At 50.9% G+C, this 23,564-nt stretch overlaps 10 protein-coding genes across 10 annotated transcripts; 4 read left to right on the top strand and 6 right to left on the bottom strand.

Moving 5' to 3' along the window:
* Window positions 1-317: 317 nt before the first annotated feature.
* Window positions 318-2,071, bottom strand: N7446_004714 (putative pre-mRNA splicing factor; the record flags this gene model as incomplete). Its single annotated transcript, XM_058513463.1, has 3 exons — window positions 318-1,801; window positions 1,861-1,894; window positions 2,033-2,071. 3 exons carry the CDS (start codon window positions 2,069-2,071, stop codon window positions 318-320), a joined length of 1,557 nt encoding a protein of 518 aa, XP_058374792.1.
* Window positions 2,072-2,508: 437 nt separating this feature from the next.
* On the top strand, window positions 2,509-3,939 carry ppmA (type 2C protein phosphatase PTC7; the record flags this gene model as incomplete). Its single annotated transcript, XM_058513462.1, has 1 exon — window positions 2,509-3,939. The coding sequence occupies one exon, from the start codon at window positions 2,509-2,511 to the stop codon at window positions 3,937-3,939; it is 1,431 nt and encodes a 476-aa protein (XP_058374791.1).
* Window positions 3,940-4,851: 912 nt separating this feature from the next.
* On the bottom strand, window positions 4,852-6,898 carry N7446_004712 (uncharacterized protein; the record flags this gene model as incomplete). Its single annotated transcript, XM_058513461.1, has 5 exons — window positions 4,852-5,411; window positions 5,484-5,700; window positions 5,761-6,121; window positions 6,185-6,662; window positions 6,787-6,898. 5 exons carry the CDS (start codon window positions 6,896-6,898, stop codon window positions 4,852-4,854), a joined length of 1,728 nt encoding a protein of 575 aa, XP_058374790.1.
* A 1,601-nt stretch (window positions 6,899-8,499) lies between these two features.
* On the bottom strand, window positions 8,500-9,986 carry N7446_004711 (phosphatase PAP2 family protein; the record flags this gene model as incomplete). Its single annotated transcript, XM_058513460.1, has 3 exons — window positions 8,500-8,921; window positions 8,970-9,504; window positions 9,603-9,986. The coding sequence occupies 3 exons, from the start codon at window positions 9,984-9,986 to the stop codon at window positions 8,500-8,502; spliced, it is 1,341 nt and encodes a 446-aa protein (XP_058374789.1).
* A 1,373-nt stretch (window positions 9,987-11,359) lies between these two features.
* N7446_004710 (phosphosulfolactate synthase) lies at window positions 11,360-12,819 on the top strand. The gene is made up of 6 exons (XM_058513459.1): window positions 11,360-11,724; window positions 11,796-11,833; window positions 11,886-11,923; window positions 11,986-12,065; window positions 12,123-12,205; window positions 12,257-12,819. Exons 1-6 carry the CDS (start codon window positions 11,485-11,487, stop codon window positions 12,747-12,749), a joined length of 972 nt encoding a protein of 323 aa, XP_058374788.1. The 5' UTR covers window positions 11,360-11,484; the 3' UTR covers window positions 12,750-12,819.
* Window positions 12,820-13,101: 282 nt separating this feature from the next.
* N7446_004709 (uncharacterized protein) lies at window positions 13,102-14,266 on the top strand (the record flags this gene model as incomplete). The annotated part of the gene is made up of 2 exons (XM_058513458.1): window positions 13,102-13,184; window positions 13,240-14,266. The coding sequence occupies 2 exons, from the start codon at window positions 13,102-13,104 to the stop codon at window positions 14,264-14,266; spliced, it is 1,110 nt and encodes a 369-aa protein (XP_058374787.1).
* Window positions 14,267-14,468: 202 nt separating this feature from the next.
* N7446_004708 (putative kinesin family protein (KipA)) lies at window positions 14,469-17,418 on the bottom strand (the record flags this gene model as incomplete). The annotated part of the gene is made up of 2 exons (XM_058513457.1): window positions 14,469-16,591; window positions 16,644-17,418. 2 exons carry the CDS (start codon window positions 17,416-17,418, stop codon window positions 14,469-14,471), a joined length of 2,898 nt encoding a protein of 965 aa, XP_058374786.1.
* Window positions 17,419-18,436: 1,018 nt separating this feature from the next.
* kin28 (TFIIH complex serine/threonine-protein kinase subunit KIN28) lies at window positions 18,437-20,257 on the bottom strand. Its single transcript, XM_058513456.1, has 2 exons — window positions 19,940-20,257; window positions 18,437-19,887 (listed from the first exon to the last, which is right to left on the bottom strand). Exons 1-2 carry the CDS (start codon window positions 20,130-20,132, stop codon window positions 18,947-18,949), a joined length of 1,134 nt encoding a protein of 377 aa, XP_058374785.1. The 5' UTR covers window positions 20,133-20,257; the 3' UTR covers window positions 18,437-18,946.
* Window positions 20,258-20,551: 294 nt separating this feature from the next.
* Window positions 20,552-21,283, top strand: N7446_004706 (mitochondrial 37S ribosomal protein mS41; the record flags this gene model as incomplete). Its single annotated transcript, XM_058513455.1, has 1 exon — window positions 20,552-21,283. The coding sequence occupies one exon, from the start codon at window positions 20,552-20,554 to the stop codon at window positions 21,281-21,283; it is 732 nt and encodes a 243-aa protein (XP_058374784.1).
* Window positions 21,284-21,666: 383 nt separating this feature from the next.
* On the bottom strand, window positions 21,667-23,395 carry N7446_004705 (cytochrome P450; the record flags this gene model as incomplete). The annotated part of the gene is made up of 4 exons (XM_058513454.1): window positions 21,667-21,732; window positions 21,782-22,843; window positions 22,895-23,092; window positions 23,150-23,395. 4 exons carry the CDS (start codon window positions 23,393-23,395, stop codon window positions 21,667-21,669), a joined length of 1,572 nt encoding a protein of 523 aa, XP_058374783.1.
* Between the last annotated feature and the right edge of the window lie 169 nt (window positions 23,396-23,564).

The raw sequence follows: 23,564 nt of genomic DNA, 5'->3' as shown, positions 1-23,564 counted from the left end.
ATTCGAGGCAAAAGGTGAATCCATTTGTAGGTGACTGCATTTGGCAGACCTAGATCAGAGTGATTAATTCACTGGCGCCAATAAAAGGCTGGCTTAACGCTATCAGTACATGTAGGGTGCCACTTGTGGCAACAGTTTGAAAGGGCGGTTGGTCGGTACATCCATCGTATATAGACGGAGTCGAGAGACAGTGAGCCGAAATTCGCCTGGTTGTATCTGATGATGAAGGCTGGCCTGCTGCACTTCAATCCCAAGTGACGTCCAATCAAGAAGCATGTGGGCTGAGGTATCGAAATTTGAGTTCGTAACTTATTGAATCATTCAATTCCCCAGAGCTTCACAGTACGATCATGGCCACAACTAGCAATCCACTTCGTGTCGTCGCTGATATCCGTACTGAGGACATTGCCCGAGTGACCGCTCAGCGACTTAACTAGGGACCAGTCATCCGCGCTGAAGATATTGACATTCTTATCAAAGCCACTGCTGACGAAAAATGTACCCGATTTCTTCGGCTGGACCGGCGCATCTGGTGTATTAACTGATGCGGCACCATCGACGTCCATGTTCCCATCGACAGAGGGCAAGAATGAAACTGACTCTGCGCCCTTGTACCAGCGAAGATCAGACACCACACTTTTGTGTGCACCGATTCCCCCAGTACATCTCACTTGGCGCAAGTCCCAGCATTTAACCCAGCCATCACCAGAGCCAGAGAGTACCCGGTACCCATCCACGCCCCAGTCTAAACCGTAAATCTCGCGAATGTGGCCTTCGAGGATCATCACTGTGCGCCCTGTTCGCAAATCCCAGATACGTCCGTTGCTGTCGTATCCACCACTGGCCAAAAGAGAGCCGTCGTTGTTGAATGAAACTGCATAGACTTCTCGCGAATGACCCTCTTGGAGGAGCAGCTCTTGTGTCGTTTCAAGATCCCACAGTCGCCATGTGGTATCGAACGATGCCGATGCTGCATATCGACCCGAGGGATGGAACTCCGTACGGCAGACACGTCCAGAGTGACCAGATAGTGTGGCGAGCGGCTTGTCTTGATCAAGGGCCCAGAGATTGATATCTCCCTCGCCGCCTCCCGAAATCAAATTGACCGTTGATGGCGAGACATTGGAACTGGGGAGCGTGGCACCGGGAAACCAAGCCAAACCACCCACACGGTCCGTGTGACCCTTGAAATTGGCCTTTTCTTCCAAGTTAGGTACTGTGAGTAGCTTGATACCACCACTCCAATTTCCAGCAGCAATTGTCTGGCCATCTGGCGAGAATCGACAAATGCTAACTGGCCGATCTCCCGCAATCTGAGACCCATACAGTTCAAATCCTTGCAATTTCTCCTTGGCTGCTTTGCGATGTTTAACATGCGTCCGAAGTGGAATTGTCGATTCATCTTTAAGCCGTGCAACACGAGACTTTGCGCGGGGCAAAGAATAACGGGCTATTTCCTTGCGTGCTTCGAGCAAGGCGTCGCTGCCCTCTGTGTAGAATTCTTCTTGTTGTTCGACTTCATCCTCCGGCTGCGCTTCCTCCATTTCAATGTCTTCGCCTTGCTTATCCGCCATGTCAGTCAACAGTTCACGTAAACGGTCCCGCCGATCTGAAGGACCCTCGCCAAATAGCGTAATGGGCTCGCCGAACTCTCGTAGCCGTGCGCGCACTCTCGTGTCGTCTGTGGGAACCACCATAGCTGCTGCTCGGCGTTTACGTTCGAATTGAGACAAAATGGCGGATGCCCGCTCGGTAGGAATACCCACCGCGGAAGAGGGGAGGTCATAGTCTTGGTCGACCGCTATAGTTGAGCTTCCATTAGCACATTGTCCATAGGAGAATTTTGAAGCCGCGACTTACGGAGATCGGCATAGTTGATGCCCATATCGGTGTCCTGTTTGCGATTGAAGTCAGCCAGTGATCGATGGAGGAGATGTAGGTGCGAAATATATCTGCTTTCCATGTCCATATGGACGTGAGACTTTAATGTCGCGGACGCGCAAATTGAGCTCTGGTCTTGGGGGGTGCTTACCGCAGTCTCCTCGACATAGGCTTGTCGAGCTGGATGCATGATGTTGGACTAGAAGCTTGCGCTTTGAATTCAAATTAAAAGTACAAAGAGTTCAAGTGTTGAACAGAGGAGGAAATGCGAAGAGAAGAGGCGGAAGTGTGGCAGAATTGATAAAGCTTTGGCGGTGATGCAGGAAGTTATATAATTTGGTCACTTTGGTGAGAAACCACGTTCATAGCTCTAAGATAAAGCTGAAAGTATTCTTATGGTGTTTCTAATACGACATAAGCGTATAGAAACAACCATTAACCCGTATGTGGCCGTGAATAACCACGGCAGCCTCAGATCTCAGGCAACGAAAAAAACCAAATGACGCCAGGCGGTCGATAAGAGCGGGTACAGTCTTATCCACGTCCTTGGATTTTTGTTTCTTTGTACATCTTCACTTTGACCTGACTTGGGCACTCTGGGCCTCTATATATACTCCCAGACCTGCAATGATCCCGCCAAGGGTTTCGTGTAGGGCCTGCAGTTCCGCCTGCAGTAGCCTACAAGCCATCGCTCGAGACGGGGTGTATTCGGCCTCCGCCAATCCCAGCACATACAGGGCCTCGTTACTTCTCAGCAAGCCTCACGTCCGGCTCTATGCAGTCAGACAAAAATCACATCTGCAAAGCCCCACGCTTCAATTAAAAGCCCAAGCCCAATCCCGCCGGGGATTCCATTCCACACCAGCAACACACCTCGAAAAACAACCCTCTCCTTCTTCACCTTCCTCCCCCTGCTCAACGCGCCTCTCCTACCGCGTCGCCGTCTCCTCAAGCGGCAAAGGCCGCCGCTTCGACCCTCTCACAAACTCTTACAACTTCGACCCCTCCGCCGACGCCCTAGGCGTAACAAAAGACAAGAACAGCGTCAGCAGAAGACGCAACCGCCCGGACAGCGGCGAAGATGCCTTCTTCGTAAGCCGAATCGGAATTCGAATCTCAGACCACCAACATGAAAACGCCGAAGCAGTCGCCTTCGCAGTAGCAGACGGTGTCGGCGGCTGGACCGAATCCCGCGTCGATCCGGCGGACTTTTCGCACGGGATTTGCGGCTACATGGCGCACACGGCACAGACCTGGCACGAGCCTGCTGATCAGCTCCGCCCTAAACAGCTCCTCCAGGCTGGGTATGACCAGGTCGTTGCTGACCCGACGATTCGCGCCGGTGGTAGTACCGCCTCTGTTGGGATTGCGTTGCCGGATGGGCGGGTTGAATTGGCGAATTTGGGGGATTCGGGGTCTGTTCTTTTACGGAGGGCTGCTGTGCATCAGTATTCTGTCCCGCAGACACATGGGTTTAATACGCCGTACCAGCTTAGTGTTATCCCGCCTCGGATGCGTGCCCAGGCTTCTGTCTTTGGTGGTGCCTTTTTGGAGGATTTCCCTAAGGATGCCAGTGTTACCAATCTCAGGATGCAGCATGGGGATGTGTTGATGCTTGCTACCGATGGCGTCTTTGATAATCTGAACAATCAGGATATCCTCAAGCTCGTCACCGGCCGGATGATCCTGACCGGCGCGTGGACAGCCACCGATTCTGGCGTCGGCGTTTCGGATAACCTGCGCGCTTTGACTGCTCCTGGTGGTCTGGCTGATGCATTCCCTTCCACGTCAAGTTTGGCCAAGTCCAAGAAGGAGACAGATGTCGAGGACCCTGTTTCTCGCCCTGAAGACCAAATCACTTTGCAGTCTGTTCTCGCTGCTACCATTGCCGGCGAGGCGAAGAAGGCTAGCATGGACTACCGCCGCGATGGCCCCTTTGCTAAGGAGGCTCAGCGCTATTATCCCGGTGACTACTACCGCGGCGGTAAGGTGGATGACATCTGTGTTGTGATTGTCGTAGCTATCGATGATAGCATAGCTTCCAGCGGTGCAGTCTGAGTGACGGAGATGGAGATCGAAACTGGATACCACATAGACACGGCGTCATCTTGTACCGTTCTTTTCTTTCTTTTCTATCTTTTCTGTTCTTTTCTTTTGTCTGGGTGGCTGGGGGCATTGGTATATAACTAACTGCATGGCTGTGTGCATATAACTTAGAGGCGCGGGGGCTTTCCGATTTCATTTTGCGAAAAGAGCTGAGCATAGCATTTCTTGTGCATCTGTCGTGTTTGGTCGATACCTTGACCTTGACTATATTATAGAAATAATTTACTCATTGCAAGACGGATTTTCGGATTGTCATTACTACTGCTATTACGAATACTGCTATGGATGTTGCACGGATTAAACTGCTGATGGATTTATTCTATCAACTAGGTATGTTATAGCGTAGCAGACAGCCTGAATGTTGCTAACTCATTACATACATGCCTAGTAAGAACCTGAATCCTGTCCACACCATAACCACATTCCTCTCCGACTTCCTGGATTCCCTGAATTTGGAGCACAACTAGCTCGAGAGCTAATGATCGTCATAGATCGAGACTATCATCGTACAATTTTCGGAGTGAATGACGTCCCATGTAACTGTAACCTGTAACTCCTATGCACATGCACCAGGGCCAGGGAAAGGGAAAAGAACAATGTACAGAATAAGTTTCTGTTAGGGAATATCGGGGAAAAAAAAAAAAAAAAAAAAAGAACAATCACATTTTCCATTGATTCAAAGGTTCGCTGGGTGATTCAGCTCCGTAATCCCAGGCGTTAAAAAAATGACAAAGATACAGAAACAGACCAGCGGTAAGCGCGTACGTAGATTGAAACAAAGACAGAGAAGAGAACAAGAAAAGGGGGAGCGCAAAAGGTTCCGTGTAAGAAAACAGACGTCATGAAGTGTGCATCTCAGACCACTCAAGCGGCGGTCTCGGCAGTCTTCTCTTCGGGTTTTTCGGTAGATTCCTCTTCCGTCTTCTCCTCTGTGGTCTCCGTAGGCTTGTCACCATCGGTGTTCTGCTCCTTCTCGGGCTCAGGGGCCTTCTCTGCGTCGGCATCGGGCATCGGGGAGTCGAGGTCATCCTTGGCTGACTTGGACTCGGGCTCCTTCTCCTCCTCAGTCTCCAGCTTGGGGGTGTCAGCTCCATCATCCTCCTTGTTGGAGCCGTTAGCAGTGGGCTTGTCGTCCTTGTCAATCGCACCAGCAGGAGTGTCTGCGTCCAAGATGTTCTTCCAGCTGGATAAAATGTTCATGGCGCGATGACGGAAGCTAAAGTCCTCGTCGCGAGGAATCGAGTTGAGCTTGACGATCATCTTCAGAACCTTGTTGATCTTAGTAGAACGGATGATCGAGACCTCCAGATCAGCGTGCTTCTCCAGCTTGTCAAAGTAGGTGGCCATGCTGGCCATTTCATCTTCCTTGGGGGGCTGGTCGCGGGAGATGAAGCCCTTCTGGAGCTTGTGACGAAGGAAAAGAACTAAAAGGCGTAAGCGCTCTGGGTCGGGCGGGCCTTGGGGAGGGGGTGAGCCAGGGTCTGGGGAAGACGTACTTTCTTTCTCCTTCTTTTTCTTCAATTCCTCGGGGTCCACGGGCTTGGGGGATTCCTTAGCACCGGCGCTGGCATCCTCGTCGTCGCTGGGGGCGGAAGCGGCCTTGCCCTTCTTGGTTGCGGCTTTCTTGGTCTTGCTGGCAGGGGTTTTCTTCTCCTCGGGGGCCTTGGGGGTAGTCAACTTCAGCTTGGTGTTGGTCTTGGGAGTCTTGGCTGGCTGTATGCACAAAGGGCAGATTAGCAAAGGCAATAGAAAAGGTGATCCGGCAACACCTACCTTGTCTGCCTCAGCATCAGCCTCAGTGTTCTTGCGCTTCTTCGACGCCTTGGACTTCCTAGAGTCATCCGCGTCCTCCATTTCAACATCAGTTTCGGCTCCCTTGCTCTTGCGCTTGCCCTTCTTGGAGTCCTTTGCGGCCTTGGCAGCTGCCTTCTCAGCTTTCTCGGCCTCAATTTCAGCCTCCTCTTGGTCGATGGCGGCCTGGTGGTCGTTCAACAGCTTCTTAAAGTACGCAAGGTCATGACCTTCGGAGGCAACCTTGTAAGCGCTGATCAATTGCTTGGTCTTGTTCTTCTCGGAGATTTCCTTGCACTCGGCAGGTTCGAGGGGAGTAAGTGCAGTGTTCGGGACCCAAGCGCTGTCGCGAGTAGTCAGTAAGAAATTCGCGTTGGGTGTATAGCATGGGCGGGTGTCAACTTACAATTCATTGGTCTCGAAGAACATCACGGGGAAAGTCCGCTCATGGGTGCGACGGCCACCGTCGGCGTACTCGCCCTTGTAAGACCCATCCTTCTGCATGGCGGTAACAGGACGGTTCTCGAGCAGGCTCTCGGGAAGGATCTCATCATCGCAGATGATGGAGGGCCAGGGCGCATAGCTGCGAAGGCGCGCAAGGTAGTATTGACCAGGCTTAGCATCCAGGTGGGTAATGCGAGTCACAGACTTCTTGCGGCTCAGCTTCGACTGGTTGGCACCCCCGGAAGCGCGGCGGTTCTTGGAGGACTTCTTTGCGGAGGCAGGGGTTCCGTTGGCCTCGGCGGGCGCAGCGGCCGCAGCATCAGCAGGAGCAGCGGCGGCATCGTCGCCATCAGCCTTGGGCTCGGAAGGCTCATCAGTAGTAGCAGGCTTATTGGCCCCAGCTTCGGTGTCCTTCTTGTTGTCGGTCGCAACTGCGCTCTCTGGGGGAAGAAACAATGAGTTAGCGTTTTTTGGTCGCACGGAGATTGGAGGCCCCGACCGGGGGACAGCTGTGAGGAATCGGGATATAGGGATATTGAGCTATATCAATGGGGTCGTGCTTACCGGCAGGCTTGTCGTCGACAGTCTCGGTCTCCGACTTCTTCTCGGTGGGCTTCTCGGCGCGCGCGGTTTCGCCAGCCTCGACAGGCGCATGGACAGGGGTATCCTCAGCCATGGTTGCTAATAAAAGCAATACGTAGAACTGGGGAAGCGATTGGTGAAAGTTGAGGGAGGGGGAGCAGCTTCCAGGGGGGGTTGCAGAGAGATGTGGAGAAGAAAGAGTCGCGAAAGGCGCGGGAACCCCAAGACGCGTTGGGAACGGCAACCTCTATGACGCCACAATCAACGTCGTTTCAGCTTCTGGTCTTCTTGTGTCTTCCACGTTCGCAGACGTTGAAAATGGCTTTCAAAAATAGCTTCTGATAGCTTGGATTGTGAAAATTCGATTCACTTCTGGATTCGCCTAGGCTAGATTCACCTCGAGTGATTCTCAAGCTCAAACAAAAGCCTTGGACGAAATTGGAGAGTCCAAAGAGTCAAGTGACTGGATTGGGCACTTGAGATACAGGCACGTGCAAGCTTGAGAGCTATATGTATCTTGGCCCTGAAGTATCCCGGAGTATTCCAGTTTGTCCTTCCCAGTCTTGGGTCGTCAGTCTGGTGCCGGCGATATATCTCGCTCCAATGCGCATAAATGTCGAATTTTTATCTTGCGAGTGCTGGTATCACAATGCATTAACGTCAATGTCAATGTCCATGTCAAAGCTTCGAGCGCATCGAATTACCGCATACTGATTGCCACCTCTTCGGGTTCTCAACTCTTCGGAGGTCTCAAATCCACTTTCAATCATCCACATGAATTAGCAATTATCTCCTGAAATAAGTGAAGATATATAGAAAGTGAACGCTATATTCCCACATATCGTGGCCCAACGCAAGTTTAGTGCCAACTGGGAAAGAATGAGAACCCTTCCATTCAGCCGTATAGCCTTCACGCCTTGAAACCCTTCTGGTTGTGAGGTGGTATGGTATATTTCGTGTCTGGGTATGAATCGCCATAAAGCCAGGCACTATAAAAAGTGTTAGATCATCGATAACAGTTCTGAATGGGTTCATCTCTCATGGCCGCGAAACTTACTAGACTCATTGCATGTTATCGATCCCTGGGCATATGGCTTAGACAGGTCCGGGATAAATTGGAAGGTAAAAAAAGATGAGGTTGTGAAGACAATTGGATGGCGGGTGGTTAGAAATCTTCGCCAGGTTCTGTTGAGCGCGTGAGCGCCAGATGCTACAATTTGCAGTTCGTTTTTTGGGGTTTAAGGTTTCTTCGATATGTACATAACTGGCCCTATTCTTCGCTGGTGAATGTCCCCTATCATGTTTTCATGTTTCTCTAGGTGGGCTATATGCTGCCTACATTTCATCATATTGATATTTAGCATATTGATGTGGATGATAATAGACAAAGAAATGCTGATATGGGCAATACAAGCAATCCCAAGGGTTCCCTTTTAAGACGCGCATGTCCCAGTACTTCAAACAAAGAATTATTGGCGATTAAAAATAAGAACAAAACTTGATTCTAGGTAGAAGGTGAGGTGGTATCATAGCACACCCAAGTTGTTATCGACAAAGTCCAGGCAGTAACAATAATTTAAAGTCATATACACAAATTACCAACAGCCTGGCGGTTTCATACAGGGTATCACATTCTAAACACGACGCTGATCCAACAGACGTCAGACCAATAATGGAATGCCTTCCGACGGCCATTCATGAGATGACAGCATGACTCCACAGTTCCTCATTAGAAGACCGACTATCCGAGCTGTCAGGGATGACAGTGACAAGCGATGGCTCCGGTTTGTGGATACGGACAAGCCACAGGAAGTAGTCTTCCAGCGGTAACAAGTTAAGCAGCATTCCATTGAACCGCCATCCCAGTGCGCAGACCAAGGCTCCTGCCACTGCATCCAGGATGAAATGGTTGGCCGTGGCAACAATGGCTACTACGATGATGAACGGATAGGAAAATCCGAGAATAAGGCACATCAGGCGGCGCCAGGATGGAAGCGTCAGCCTTACTCGGGTCAGACGAGTCCGCAGTACTGTTCGTCGTTGCTGCGGCAGAGGGATTGTCATGATTGTGAGACCGATCATGAGAGAGTAACCAAAGTGCAAGGATGGCATGGCCGCTGATGATGGTAAGCCATGAATCTATCAAGTGTCGGGAAACGACCTACCATATTGATTACAAAAGCGGTTTTCTGTCCACACACTGCCTGCTCCGTTGGTACCATGCACAGTATCAACAAAGCCATAACTGCGAGCCAGCTCACCCTCCTGCCCACCGATGTTGGTGTCACTTAGTAACCGGGGCGGCATGCAAGGCCACAGAGTGAACACCACAAATGCGAGCAGGTTGCACACAGCCAGGGTCCGCCGACGCGCTTGGTATAGAAGAGGGCCCGCGGGTGACCCGCTCACAGCGCCTCTGGGATTTCCTGCCTGAGTCTCGTCGATCCGATTCCGCGTGGCGGTGAAGTAATAAAGCCAGACGAGGAAAGCGATGGTACCGGGGATATGAATGAACGAATATATCCAATTGATCCAAGTCATCGCGCGGGGATGGAGCAAGAAGTTCCTCTGGATGACAGTTTCCCAAAATATACCTAGACGCTGCTCAACCTTGATGAGTTGTAGGGCATGTCGCCTCGCAACATCGACTGTATCGTCCTTGAGGGTCACGGCGGTAAATGCTCTGCCAAGCTGGTATGTCTGTACGGGATGTGAGCTTCTCGTTCTCTGTATGAAGGCACAAGATCGTAGGATATAGATCGGGTAGCCCTTGGGCACGGACGGCAGAACAAACTTACCCAGTATACCAAGGCCCAGTACCAGCATTCTACCAAGAAAGGAAGCTTCCGTAGCAGACGACTGAGCAACCGATCTTGGAAAATAGCAGTATTTGGCGATGACACCTCTAAGGTCAACCCCAACATTCCCACCTGTCGCTTGTGCCATCCATCGGGAATTTGATGCAAGGGTGAACGGGAACGCGGGGTGAGAAGTCCATCCTTTGTTGTTGGACTTGAGTATCCGGACTCGAGGGAATCAGGTGAGGCTGCCAGCACCAAGTCTGCGGATTTCCGGCGAGCATAATGACGGTGAGCGTTTGTACCAGTTGTACGGTTGATCCATGTGCCTCCAAACAGTAGGACAATGACCACTAGCGGTTCGAGGACCGCTCCAACGCCCATGGTAAAAGATATATCAGTACTCGATACGGAGAATAAGGAATGGGAAGCCCTGGGTGGTAGGATAAGAAGAGAGAAGCCATACTGGGCAGGAGCCAGGGGGAAGTCACCAGATTCCCTGTTGAAAATACTAGTTTTGCTTCCGTCTACTCCGTAATACATGTATAATAGGTCCACAAGGCTGGCCCTGTACTTGGCAGTGGAGCTGAATCATTGGCGTCTGCACAATAATCCATGTATAGTGTCGCGTGCCTCGTGCCTCGTTTTCGTATTTCGTATGATAGCTTATAACCCCGGTGATACCTGCCCAGGTGTACACAGAATCCCTGTGTCAGTCCGAATCAAAGACCATTGACCCTAAAAAGTCTTGTATGATACATGTACACCGGTCAGGCAGATGTGCTCCCATCGGCTTGGCGTTGGGTTTGTCCAACCATAGACAGGAGATGCTAAGTCCGGTTTTATGCACGGCGAGTTTCGAATCTCCGAAGTCCGAATGTCTTAAGGGTCCAGTGGAAATGGCACAAGATGATCCGGATGATCAAATCATCCACAGGTAGAATAGTGGGCAATAGTGGAACAATTGTATGTAAATGCCAAGAACCTCGGGATCGAACCGGATCGCCATGACTCAGCGGCATCGGCGCTCGGATCGAGGAATCGCCGATTCGGATGTTTCGTCTTTGCAACTCCGCGCTTGGCGGCCTGACAACCTGTAAGATCCGGCTCCCGATGCGCTATTGTTGGACGAATCAACTTTGGGAGCGGGCTTATCTCGTATTCCTTTGTATTGGGTGGATTTCGAGTGGTGAGATGAAAAAGCTTGTATTTATTTCCGCCATTGAAGTATATAACGGTCTGAATATAAGTTATTTTGTAGTGGTGAAACCTGTGACACTAGCACATTAGCGGTCTCAGGTGGCAGAATTGTCTAGGACCGTATTCAGCTCAGTTTACTCCGCAAAAAGGGAATCAGTTCATGCACCACAATATGCCTACTTTCTTTTCGGATTCTTGACTTCAAGACACAGTATCAGGTTAAGCGGTCTACGCTATACGAAGCCACTCCATACAACTCCTACCGATCGGGGGAGTGGTCGGTTGTATGCTCTTTGTTGATATCGACCCGTCTGCTATGCCAGACTGCCATTGTGCCATCCCCATTTCAGTATCTAAATATGCCTCTTCATTGCTTCCATACTTCTGACTTGTACTTTCTTACTCCCTTGAGCTATGTTTGGTTTCCTGTTGGACAGACCGTCTCTCCTCCAATGAAGAGAGTATACCTAGTACTGAGTGATGTATACTTGACGTCAACCCTCACACCACCATGACCAACAGCGGTCCGAAATGTTGGTTCTTTGCAGAGAATGAAAGCGATAATTTGTTCGAGATATATAAACTCCAGACAAAGCAGCTTTGAAGTCTAAAGCTCTTCCATCTACCATCTACCTAGTCCATCTATCATCATCATCATCATTTGAATAGTACATCATCCATAATGTTCCCCGCAAAGGCCACAATTACATCTGCCTGTAAGGGTGTCTTGAACCCCGCGTCCCAGATCCCCAAGGTTGCCTCGGCCGCACGATCCAGAGGATTTTCAACCACACCGAGTGCGTATCAAGGAGTCACGCTGTTGCAGGATAAGGAGAATGGCTTTGGGTTTACGAGGTCGAACCCTAGACCTGTCAAGCCTAGATCCAAGGGCGTGACTGAGATTCGAGGTCCTTACTATTCAGTAAGTGGAGTATAATCCTCTCACTAAGCATATGATGATGCTCTGTATGTTTCCAAGCTAACGTAGACTAGGTTATGGGCAAAAGATACCTGGCAGACGTGCTCGAAACGTAATTACCCACAATACCTAGCCTGCGTGACAGTACTGACAGCAGCTTATAGGATGGGCAACCATGTAGATGGTCTCAAGTTTGCGGGAGGTGAGTGCTAGTCTTGAAACTGTCTCTGAGACTTGTCAGCAGGGACTGAGACAGAACCACAGGTTCATTCTCTCTCTTTGAGGAAAAGCCCCTGCGCGAACTGATCGATCTGGCCCACGAACACGGCGTATATGTCTCGACGGTAAGATTGCCCCGAAACAGCACATCTTGAGCATTCCTAACACCACGTGGACTTCAGGGCGGATGGGCCGAACATCTTCTTACGCACCCTGACCCGAACACCGTATTCGACCGGTACTTGACAAAATGCAAGGATCTCGGGTACGTGCATCTTCAAATCCCAGACTTCAACAGAGAGCTGACCATACATAGCCTCGACGTAATTGAACTATCCTCTGGCTTCCTCTCAATTCCAGAAGATGACTGGCTCCGCCTCGTCGATAAAGTCCACTCATACAAACTGGAAGCAAAACCCGAGCTGGGTATTCAGTTTGGTGCTGGCGGGGACACACCTGCCTCAGGACTTGAAGCAATCGGTACCTCAGACCCCGGAAAGCTGGTTAACTTGGGCCATAGGTTCCTCGATGCCGGTGTGAAGCGGTTGATGATTGAGTCGGAGGGAATTACGGAGAATGTTACCTCCTGGCGGACTGATGTTGTGTCTCGGATTATGAAGGAGCTTCCTTCTGAGCGGGTCATGTTTGAAGCTGCCGATCCTAAGGTGTTCAACTGGTATATTCGGGAGTTTGGTATTGATGTGAATCTGTTTGTGGATCATAGCCAGATTGTGCAATTGGAGTGTTTGCGTTCTGGGATTTGGGGGACTGCTGATACTTGGGGGAAGATTGTTTCATTCCGTAATTAGGCCCGAGATGTGCAGGTGACCTTGAATAGTCAATATCGAGAAGAGAAGAGAACTGTGAACAGAATAGAAAGTTGACCTAGGGTAGAGATTACATAAGCTCACAGAAGTTGGCGTACCACCACGTCATATCTCACTTCGATTCACAACTTGCCTTGCCCCTAGTGAGTCGACATTGGGGGCAACAAGTTTGAACATTCCCTGTACATTGACCTCTGTGATATTGCCTCAAACTTTGATCACCTCCGCACTCTCTATCTCAGCATCAGGACCCTGACCGAAAGCACCCGACCTGCGCCAGGGAACTGCGCAGCACTTCCGCATTACGGAGACTCGTCTCCCTCACACCACAAACATGAACGGAGAAACCCAATCTCACAGGAGCAGCGCGTCATCCAACTCACAGTCCCAGCCCAAGCGCACCCACAGAAGAAAAGGGTAAGCCATACTCAACCACGACACATACACAATACTCAAAACTAACACCCCAAAGCATCACCTGGGCGCCCCTAAACATAAGCCTAAAACGCCGTCTCCAAACCTTCCTCGTCCTCTGCCACACATTAACAATCCCCATCTTCCTAACGATCTTCTTTTTCACCTGCGGCATCCCAATCTTCTGGCCCCTCCTAGTCCCCTACTTAGTCTACATCTCGCTCTTCTCCACAGCAGCAACATCCGGCGAGCTAAAAGGCCGCAGCCAATTCCTGCGCTCACTCCCAATCTTCAAACTCTACGCTTCCTACTTCCCCGCCCGTCTCCACCGCGAAGAGGAACTGCCCCCGACAAAGAAGTATATTTTCGGATATCACCCGCACGGGATTCTCTCACATGGCGCATTCGCCGCGTTTGGAACTGAGGCATTGGGATTCTCGAAGTTGTTCCCGGGAATTACGAATTCGCTGTTGACGCTTGATGCTAATTTCCGGATTCCATTTTACCGTGAGTATGCGCTTGGCTTGGGGATAGCGAGTGTGTCGCGGGAATCCTGTGAGAATATTCTTACGAAGGGTGGTTCGGATGGAGAGGGAATGGGGAGGGCCATTACTATTGTCGTCGGTGGTGCGCGGGAATCACTCAATGCGCAGCCTCACTCGCTGCGGCTTGTGTTGAAACGGAGGAAGGGGTTTATCAAGCTTGCTATCCGGACTGGGGCGGATCTCGTTCCTGTTTTGTCTTTCGGGGAGAATGATATCTACGAGCAGATTCATTCTGATGAGCATCCGCTTATTCATAAGCTGCAGATGTTTGTTAAGCGGACTATGGGCTTTACTATTCCACTGTTCCATGCCCGTGGTGTGTTCAATTATGATGTGGGTTTGATGCCTTATCGCCATCCGCTTAATATTGTTGTTGGACGGCCGATTTCTGTTATGCAGCAGCAGAATCGGGACAAGATTGACGATCAGTATATTGATGAGTTGCATTCGAGATATGTACAGGAATTGATGCGGTTGTGGGATCAGTACAAGGATGTTTATGCTAAGGAACGGGAGGGTGAGCTGGAGATTGGCTCGTGAGGGATTGAATCATGTCTGTTCAGTCTACTGTTTTACAAAACATATATAGCAGACTAAGGAACTCACTAAGTTAACAGCAAATCGTACATGTTCAAATAGTTCAGATTAAATACACACGCAAGAATGGTAAACCTATGAATTGGGTATCAGATCAGAAAAGTTAAAATGCTTCAAAAGCACAAGAATAAAAAAAGATTCATCATCATCCTCGGAACGGCGAGCTGAGGCTTGGATCCCACGACGGCGCAGTAGGGTTCAAGCCCGGCACTTCAGCCGATGAAGATTCACGTCGGCTCTCTCGTTGACTCTCACTGGCGACACTCTTGACGTTCATGGAAGAACGATCATTCGCATGTCCACCGTCCATTCGACCCTGGATCATCTCGTCCAGTAATCGCGAGACTTCATCCATGTTTTTGCCACCATCCGTCTGGTCATTGACTCTGCTGACTCTGCTAGAGCCAGAAAAGGCCCGCTTGTTTGGGCTTTCGGGCTTGTCAGTGGGAAGACCACTGGTCCTGATGGGACCGTCACTCTCGCCCACAGAGTCACCCTTGTTTTTCAACTCGGGTGACTGGGACTCATTGGTGACGGCAGCCAGGTCGCGATGACGCGTTGCAGAGCGAAGTGCAGCGAGCATGCGATCCTTGTCGTCGAGCTGGAGGCGGAGTTCGTTGATCTCCATGTCCTTCTCCCGAACCAAGGCCATCATATCCGGTTGCTCGGCAATGGTGGCATTCGCAGGCTTGACACCCACTGACATGCGGGTGTGACTGGATCGACGAGCTTGAAGAAGTCGGCGTTCCAGGGTTGAGATGTATCGGTTTTTATCACTAAGGTCGGCCTGCAACGCAGTTACCTGCCGCTGCAGGCTGGCCTTGCCATCACCAAATTCACCAAGGTCCTCTTCATCCTCGGGGCCAAATGATCCCCCGGGGTAATGCAATGCCGAGGGGTCGCTGCTATTGACGGACATGAATGAGATGGGGCGTATCGATGAATGGACAGCACTCAGGGTCGATTGACTGGCGGACGAACGTAGAGAGCGAACACCAGAATCCGTCGAAGACATGCGGGAAAGCCGACCAAATGTAGACAGACTGTTGTGGTTGTTAACTCCTGTTGACTTGGAGCTCAAAATTAGACGGTTAAGATGCTCGATTCGCTCTTTCAGCGCAGTTCGGGCCAACTGCATTTCCAACACTTGCTCCTCGTGGCGGGCCTGCGCCTCTTTTTCATACTGCTGTTCATCCCATTTGAGTTCCTTTTCAGCCTGAAACTTGGCCTGAGTGTCAAGCTGACCGCGCAGAGCTTGGATCTCCATGCGGTACCGCTCAAGCAAGACTCGGCTTCCAGAGTCCCCGCCGCCACCGCCGTATGCCTCCTCTGCCTTCTTTGCATGGCTGACAATGTTGTTCTTGGCTCGCGCAGCAAACTTCATGGTGTTTAGGGTTTCACCAGTGTTCGCATTGACAGAGCTAGTAAGTTGGATCGTGCACAGGATACTGACAAGGGAACCACCAGACAAAGCTGGCTGTAGAAGTCTGGTCAACTTGCTGTCACGGTAGGGTAAATGCCTCCCATCGCGATCCATGGGGTTGCCTTGCTTGTCCTTGTTTTCGGAGAGCCGGGAGATAATGGTACCCAGAGTGAGAAGACTCTTGTTGATGTGCGCACCCTCCGTGCGACGCTCCTTGTCATCGGCTGCGCGCTCGGATCCTGCCAGATCAATCAGGCTCAGGGTTGACACCCGTACGCCTCCCGGGGCGATCCCAGATCTCTTGTCTTGGGAATTGCCTGAGGGCACACGCTCTCGGCTCTCAACGACGATTTGGACAACCGCGTGACTTCGGGAACTTCGTGCATTGAACTGCGTGCTGCTGGTGCGTCGCGCGTGGTCACCTCTTGCAATTACGCGAAGAAGTTGTGTCGGGCTCTGCACGATCTCTTCCTTGAGCGGCGTGGCATACACTCCTCGCTTGCTGTCCTCTCTCAATTTGATCTCTTCCTGAGGTGCTGCAGGTCCATTGGCAGACGAAGCGGATAGGAGATCGTGGATCTTCTCGTTGTAGATTTCCAGGTAGCTGACCCGCAGCAGGAACTCTCGGTGGGGGGTTTCTCTGATAAAAGAGAAGATGTCGGTGATGGCCAGTGGAATCACACCGGGGGACGTCGCTGTTCCTTGCATGGAAAAGGTCTTTCCGGTCCCGGTCATACCATATGCGAAGACCGTTCCGTGGTAGCCTTCCATTACACGCCTGACAAGTCGCTTGGCTGCTGAATCGTACACCTTGGCGTTGTTCTCCATGGGGTTGAATACGTTGTCTGTTCAAACTCGTCAGTCGCAATATTGGGTTTCCGGTTCGATAATGCCCACCATAGTAATAATCGCCTCCTTCCTTTCCTCGATATGAGATAAGGCTTTGCCGGCCATCAACCGACCATTCGCCATGATTCCGCGGTGTTTCGCCTCCGCTGTTATTGTCGGGGCGCACACGTACACTCACAATCACATTGCCCTTGATCTCTTTTTGCTTGGTAGTCGATTTGCTTGCCGTGTCGTCTGCATCCTCAAATGTAGTAGCGCTAGTCGAGCATGATCCTTGCGCGGATGAGCTTCTGCTGTGGGCGGGAGAAGCCTCTGGATCCCGTGTGTCCGCACTCGAAATGAATTTCCCTTCTCCACTACCGTTGAGCAGTGATGGTGTTTTTGAGCTACGGTAGCTGCTAGTAGTTCCCGTGCTCAGCCGTGAGCTTCGCGCCGGTCGCGAGCTGGGCGTGGCGGCTTGGATGCCCGAGAGTGAAGATGCCGTAGACGGACGGCCGCCTGCTTTTGGTGGTTGAGGGAATGATGCGATGCTGATTGTGCGGCGCAAGGATTTGTCCGGGCTGCTCGGTGCGCGTCCGCTGGATGCGGACCGGGCCGCGCTGAGGTTGGAAGTTGAGTTTGAATTTGAAAGGGGAGACTTCAGCGACGGTTTGGGGCTGGATGGCGTCCGCAGCTTGGACGTGTTATAGGGAGACGCGGCCCGGGGTGTCTCGGAGCCGGGTGTAGACCTTCTAGGTTTGGGATTGGGGAGGGCAGGTAATGATCCGGTTGGGGGGTTTGTAACTGGCCGCGATGGCTGAGGTAGAGCCGACATTGAAGCCATGCCGACTGAATTTCTGAAGTCGAGTGGGGTGGATGAAATTCAGCGAGTATATGTGAGCGCGACGGCCATGCGGGCGGATTGGAGAGATGGTGTGTCCTGCAATAGTCAAAATTAGCCAAACGCACTGAGACATCGACGATTGGGCCGTTGACTGGGCCATGTTTTCAAGGTAAACACGAACCCACAGGACCTGCGAGCTCAGGATATCCTCAATGTCTTGAACGGCGGGTGGTTTCGGGTACGTACAGATCCAAACGACCATGCGTTGTAATCGCGACGGGAGGGGAGAGAGAGAGGTTCGTGAGAAGTGGATAGAATGATCGTCGAGAGAGACGCGAAAGTCAGAACTCAGGTGGGAGAAAAGAGAAAAAGCGACTAATCTCCCCCCGCAGAGGGCGAGACTCTTATGATCTGATATTCAGATATTTAGTATTGGCCCCTGGATTTGTAAACAGGTTCTACTATAAATGTATTGCATAACTACTTGACTCCTTCCCTCCTATAGCCCTCTCTACCTGCCTATGTACCTAGACTCCTTCGAAAAGGGGTGTGATGGAACTAAAACTCATCACAGTGTAGCTAAGAAGCTCGGGGCATCGCAGGCAAGTGGAGGTTTCAAGTTCGGGACACAGGAGAAAAGGGGGACGAATGGGATGGGAGAATGAGAGCTTCTTCTGAGGTGGAGCCAGCCCATTATTGTGACCGGAAGATATAAGTTACAGATGTTACAGTGAGAGTGTAGGAGTGTAGGAGTGAAGGGAAGAAAGGAAGAAGGGAAAAGGGGAAGGATCAAGGAAGATATAGTTCTTCTCTACTTACATCTCCCTGTGAAGGTATAAGGGGGTTGAATTGAACCCCCATGAACTCCTGTTCAAGAAACGGCTCGATAACGGGCTAGAATTGAAGATCAAAAGCCACTTAATTTACTAAATTCGCAGGAAATTAATCGGCAGTTAGCGTTGATCCTCATTTACAGTATGTCCCGTGATATGTTATCTCTCCTATACAAGTGCTGTATAATCAACTTAACTTATACTGTAACAGCATTTGCTTCTGGAATACGAGGATCGGCAATCTCTCGTGGGATAAGAATGCGCTAAAGTGAGGGTTCCTCTAATAGATCCAACCCTCATGCAAGGGTGCCAATATCCGTTCCGAGGAGGCATACAGTCTTTAGGGCCTGCAGAGACTTTGGATCTATTGGACAGTGCAACATGACAGGTAGATGATCGTGGGTAATGGATCTGAGCGTTGACATCCTCTCTGTCCCTCTCCACTTGTCATTGGGACTATCACTTCCAACTGCATGTACATGTACATGTACAGTAGGCCCTCCGCTATCATCCAATAGTGGCTGCAGATATACCATGCATAGTGTCTCGGCTGAGGTGGCAACGAATAATTCCATTATGTAGCCTTCTATTTATTTGTTGTTTTCTTTCATGTTTTCGTTATTTCATTGCGCCGAAATCCAGTTGCCGGGCAGCGCTCTTAAAGAGCCCTTCGTCCAGTTCCCCACCACGCCGTGTCAAATCATCTCCCATCTTTTTGGTTCCACCGGACTTCCGGGGAGATCTTCATTGCTGGTTGGTCGGGGGTCAATGGTCCACCAGTCGTTTCGAAGCACCTGCACCGCTGTGCTGCGTTTGCGTGGGTCGAGGACGCACATCGACATCAGCAGATCCGCACCCACCGGTCCAGCGGTGGGAAACTGTCGCATAAAGAAGTCACGTCCTGACAAGGGTATTTGTTGCGCGTTGTCCGTGATAATGTAGTTGGGAAGCTTCGTAACTCCAGGCCAGTTATCTTCCGTCGGCGTGCCAAAGGCTTCGCAGATTTTAGAAATCTGATCCAAGTCCGTGTTGCCGGCCACAAAGGGAACACGGAGCAGGAGCTCGGCAAAGACCATGCCCATTGACCACACGTCCACTGCGCCGGAGTATTGGCGAGCACCGTAGAGCAATTCAGGAGGCCGGTACCAGCGAGTGATGACTTGATGGGTCATGTTGAGATAGGGATCAGCAAAGGATCGAGCCAGACCAAAATCAGCCAGTTTGACCTCTCCGTCCGCCGCGATCAACAAGTTGTTAGGCTTGATATCGCGGTGAAGAACAAAGTTCTCATGACAGAACCAAACACCTCGAGCAAGCATTCCCATCCACGCTTTGATATCAGCTGCACCGTAGTGAATGTCCGTGTCCTTGATGAGCATCTCCAGGTCTCCACCGGGAAGGAATTCAAGAACCAAGTTGAGGTTCTGGTCTTTGGAGGAAAATACATCGTGAAGTGCGATGACATTAGGATGGGCCAACTCCTGAAGATATTTCACTTCGCGGATTGCGTCCATGGTGAGTCCATCTTTGTATTCCGCATTGACTTTGATTTTCTTGATCGCAACGAAGGACGAGGTATCGTGTCGGAGGTGGCCGAGATATACAACCGCATAGGTACCTTCGCCTAGCTTCTTATCTGGTTTAAAGTTAGCATTGAAGACCTTGGAGTACATGGGAGCTGTACATACCTTTGACGTATCTCTCTCGCACATCGATATTCAGTTGCTCGGTAAGCTCTCGATCTTCATTCTGAAGAGCCTTTGCAGAAGCAACTGTACCACCAGCAGAGTTTTGTGCAGCAGTTGCTCTCAGTCTGATGGCTGTATTCGGCGAATGTACTATCATAGAAGGCGAACGAGAGCCAAAGGGCGAGAGCGCCATGGCTGGTAGGTGCTGAAGCACGAAGCTGGCGAAACTCTTATGGTAGGCGAAGATATGAGAAGAAAACAAGAAGACCACAAAAATTGAGTGGCTGTGTCAATTATCAAGAGATCATCTTAAAAAAGATATATTCGTCTAGGCAAGTCGTATTCGACGATGTCATGCCTTCACCGTTGACTGGCCCGGAGTATAGTTAATCCCGGTCTCTGCTGAGCGACACCAAAATTTCTCCGGATCAATCAACAGTAACCTCAGTCAATTCGTCGGCACTGCTGAATACCTGTCATTTCCGAGATCTCAGGCCCCCCTCCCCTGCTCACCGTTTCTTTACGGTTCCAATTGTCCTCTAGGGGAGACCTAGTGAACAGCAACAGCGGGCTTCCGGAGTCCGCCCGCAAGTCACCATCACCGTGTGCGCCATGGCGATGCGCAATTCGCCGCTCAGCGGCCTGTCATCGCGCTTCTTCAAGACCGTCCGCACTACCAACCAATTCATTCGCCCATTCCACAAAAAGACCACTCCTACCGTGCCATCTCCGACCCCTTTCGTTCCCGATGTCCCGACCTTCCTCACCTTGATCGGCCGCGAAATGTCAAAGCAAGCGAGCAAGATTCCCTCATGGGAGGACCTTTTCACCTACAACTCGAACCAGCTCCGCGAAGCTGGCGTTGAGCCCGCGCGCCAGCGCCGATACCTCATCCGGAAGCGCGAGAAGTTCAGGCACGGTCTGTACGGCCCCGGCGGTGACTTAGTAGAGGTGGTTGATGGGGTTGCACAGCTGCGCGTTGTCCAAGTGCCTGCTGGATCAACTGGCTTGACAGAGGAAGGTGAAGGCTCGGAGGTGAAAGCTTCAGCTACATTGTCACCCGGTATGGTGAAAACTCTTGTCAACATGGCACCTGATGCCACCACTTTCAAGCCGAGCAAGAATTACGAGTTCAAGAAATTCGCGCACATGAGAATTCACCGTGGGACTAGTCCTAAAGGTCCATACCTTCAACCTTTGAAGGGTAGCAATGGCACTGCTGCTACCATCTCGGTTCAGGAAGGCATGTGGGAGGACAAGCGCGGACACAAGGTTGATGGTGGTGAGCGACGACGCAGGGAGGTCCAGAACAAGAAGAGACTGGATGAGAGGAGAAAGGCATAAACTTTCAAAGGTGTATATTCTACCTTGTGTATCTCGCATATTTCTCGTTGAGCCTGGATGTTCGTTTCCTGTACTATACTATTGCAATCATGATGTATTTCTCATCCAATGTTGACCTCGAATGAGCAAGACAATTTCATCTAATTGATATCTCATTAAAATGATATAGTAACTATGAACATTAAAAAGCATAGGTGGATCAGCCGCAAGATAATTTACATGGAACAATCGTTTCAAGGTAAAGAAGTAACAAAACTTCGATGCAAGCAGAAGGCCGCGAGTTTCAGAACACCAGATAGTTCTCTGCCGCACCAACGTAGGTCGTTAAGTGTGATAGTCCAATATCGGACGGGAAGATTTTGGTTGTAGACACGTTACTCTGATTATGCCTTGACTCCACGCTTCTCGTACTGAACGAAGGATGTACCTAGGGGCTTGGAGAACAGTGACTAGAAATGGGTTAGTAAGATGACTTGAAAATTGTAGGGTTTGACTTACTGAGTAGTCTGTCTCGGGGAAAGGGGCGTTCTTGTCAGGGACGGAGAACTTGAAGTGTCTCACGAGAGTAGCCAGAATTGTGGCCAACTGCACATAGGCGAACTGCTCACCAATGCAACGGTGACGGCCGGCACCGAAGGGGAGATAGGGGCTATTGGTACCCTTGGTGACCAGTCCATAACCATAATCGATCTTCTCTTCGTCTTCTTCGTCCTTGGGGACCTCGACCTCGTCCCAACGGTGGGGGTTCCATTTCAGAGGCTCGGGGAAGAATTCCTCAGAGCGGGCAGTAACACCGGGGGAAGACAGGACGTTGTGAGTGGTAGGAATGACATAAGAGGTTCCTTCGACAGGCATGGGGTTCTTGACGGCACGGATGATGGAGTGGATGGGAGCGTGGATACGAAGAGTCTCCTTGATGACCTTGTTGTGCAGGTCAAGCTTCTGGAGGCTTTCGTGGGTGAGATCAGGCATATCGGAGCCCAAAACACGAATTTGCTCTTGATAGAGCTCCTCGATGAGCTCAGGGCAGGTAGCCAGGCGCAGAACAATCCAAGCAGCAGTAGAGGATGACGAGTGTTGGCCAGCCATGAGCAACGCGATCATCATGTGGGCGATCTCACTATCAGGAATCGGGGTACCGTTCTTATAAGTGCACGACATCAGGTTCCAGACCATGTCCTCGGAGTCCTTCTTGCCACCAGCGGCACGGCGCGCCTGGATAATGTCCATGTAGGTCTCGGTCAGCTTCTTCTGGGCAGCGTCGCGCTTGCGGTTGTGGGGTAGCGGGGCCCAGGGCAGCATGAAGTTAATGGGCGCGAAGCCCTTGTCGAGGTCGTGGTACATTTCCGCAAAAGTCGCATCAAAACGGTCGCGTACTTCCTTTCCTTGTAGCGAGCGGGATGCAGTGTAGATGGTGATCTCGGCAATGACCTTGGAGACGTTGAAGGTGCCCTTCGGGTCCTGGAAAGCGGAGGAATTTTTGACGAATTGGTCGACCTCGTTGGTGATCAGGGGAACATAAGATCGGAGCGCTTCGGAGGTGAGGCCGAACTTGACAAACTGTACATTGTGTGAGCAATTGCGTGTTGCGGTCCACGTTGGTGCTATTACCTTCTTCTGCTCCATGAGCTTGGAGTTAGGGCAATCGTAAACAACATCAGTGCCGAAGACTGGGGTGGTCAGAGGCGAGTAGACCTCCTCGGCGCAGACATCACGAAGTTTGCCATTGAGGATGAATTCGTTACCCTTGGTGCCTAGGTAGACGGTGGTCTTCTTGCCGAGAAGGACGAAAGTGAAAATATCGCCATACTGGACACGAGCGCCTAGTCAGAAATTGCCTGTTTGTCTCAAAGATTCGCAACATACCTTTGCGCGTGCCTGGTTGAAGAAGGTGTAGGGGTCCATGCCATAACTGATGGTGCTGCCAACAAAGGGGAACCAGTGGAAAACGACCGGGGGCTCATGAGATTTCTTGAAGAACAGCTGGCTCAACACATTGATCACGACCGAGAGCGCAATGAACGACAATGCTCCAACACCAGCCAGAGTGTAGATTGACTGGGTCGAGCAGTGCTCGCAAAATGTCTCGAGAAAACTTGTAAACAGGCCCATCTTGAAAAGACAGAATAGAGAAGGAAAGCAAAGCAAAGCAAAAAGAAACGGGTACACGAAGACCCTCGAAGTCGAAGTTGCGTTAAGGTTGAAGATTGAACAGGAGGCGTGAGGAAAATAAGTCTGCTATCATTCGGCGAGAGAGGACCCGCCCCCTAGAGGAACATAC

Source organism: Penicillium canescens, assembly GCF_028828765.1.
Source record: "Penicillium canescens strain IBT 15451 chromosome Unknown utg000003l_segment0_segment0, whole genome shotgun sequence".
Taxonomy (NCBI): Eukaryota; Fungi; Ascomycota; class Eurotiomycetes; order Eurotiales; family Aspergillaceae; genus Penicillium; species Penicillium canescens.
This window is presented reverse-complemented; position numbering and strand designations above follow the sequence as displayed.

Bases quoted from the DNA above. Each gene is read 5' to 3' on its own strand.
- N7446_004710 (XM_058513459.1), top strand. From the start codon at position 11,485: ATGTTCCCCGCAAAGGCCACAATTACATCTGCCTGTAAGGGTGTCTTG. The intron at 11,725-11,795 runs GTAAGTGGAGTA...AACGTAGACTAG, and splicing joins TTCGAGGTCCTTACTATTCA to GTTATGGGCAAAAGATACCT. The intron at 12,206-12,256 runs GTACGTGCATCT...GACCATACATAG, and splicing joins ACAAAATGCAAGGATCTCGG to CCTCGACGTAATTGAACTAT.
- kin28 (XM_058513456.1), bottom strand. From the start codon at position 20,132: ATGGCGCTCTCGCCCTTTGGCTCTCGTTCGCCTTCTATGATAGTACAT. The intron at 19,888-19,939 runs GTATGTACAGCT...ACTTTAAACCAG, and splicing joins GCGAGAGAGATACGTCAAAG to ATAAGAAGCTAGGCGAAGGT.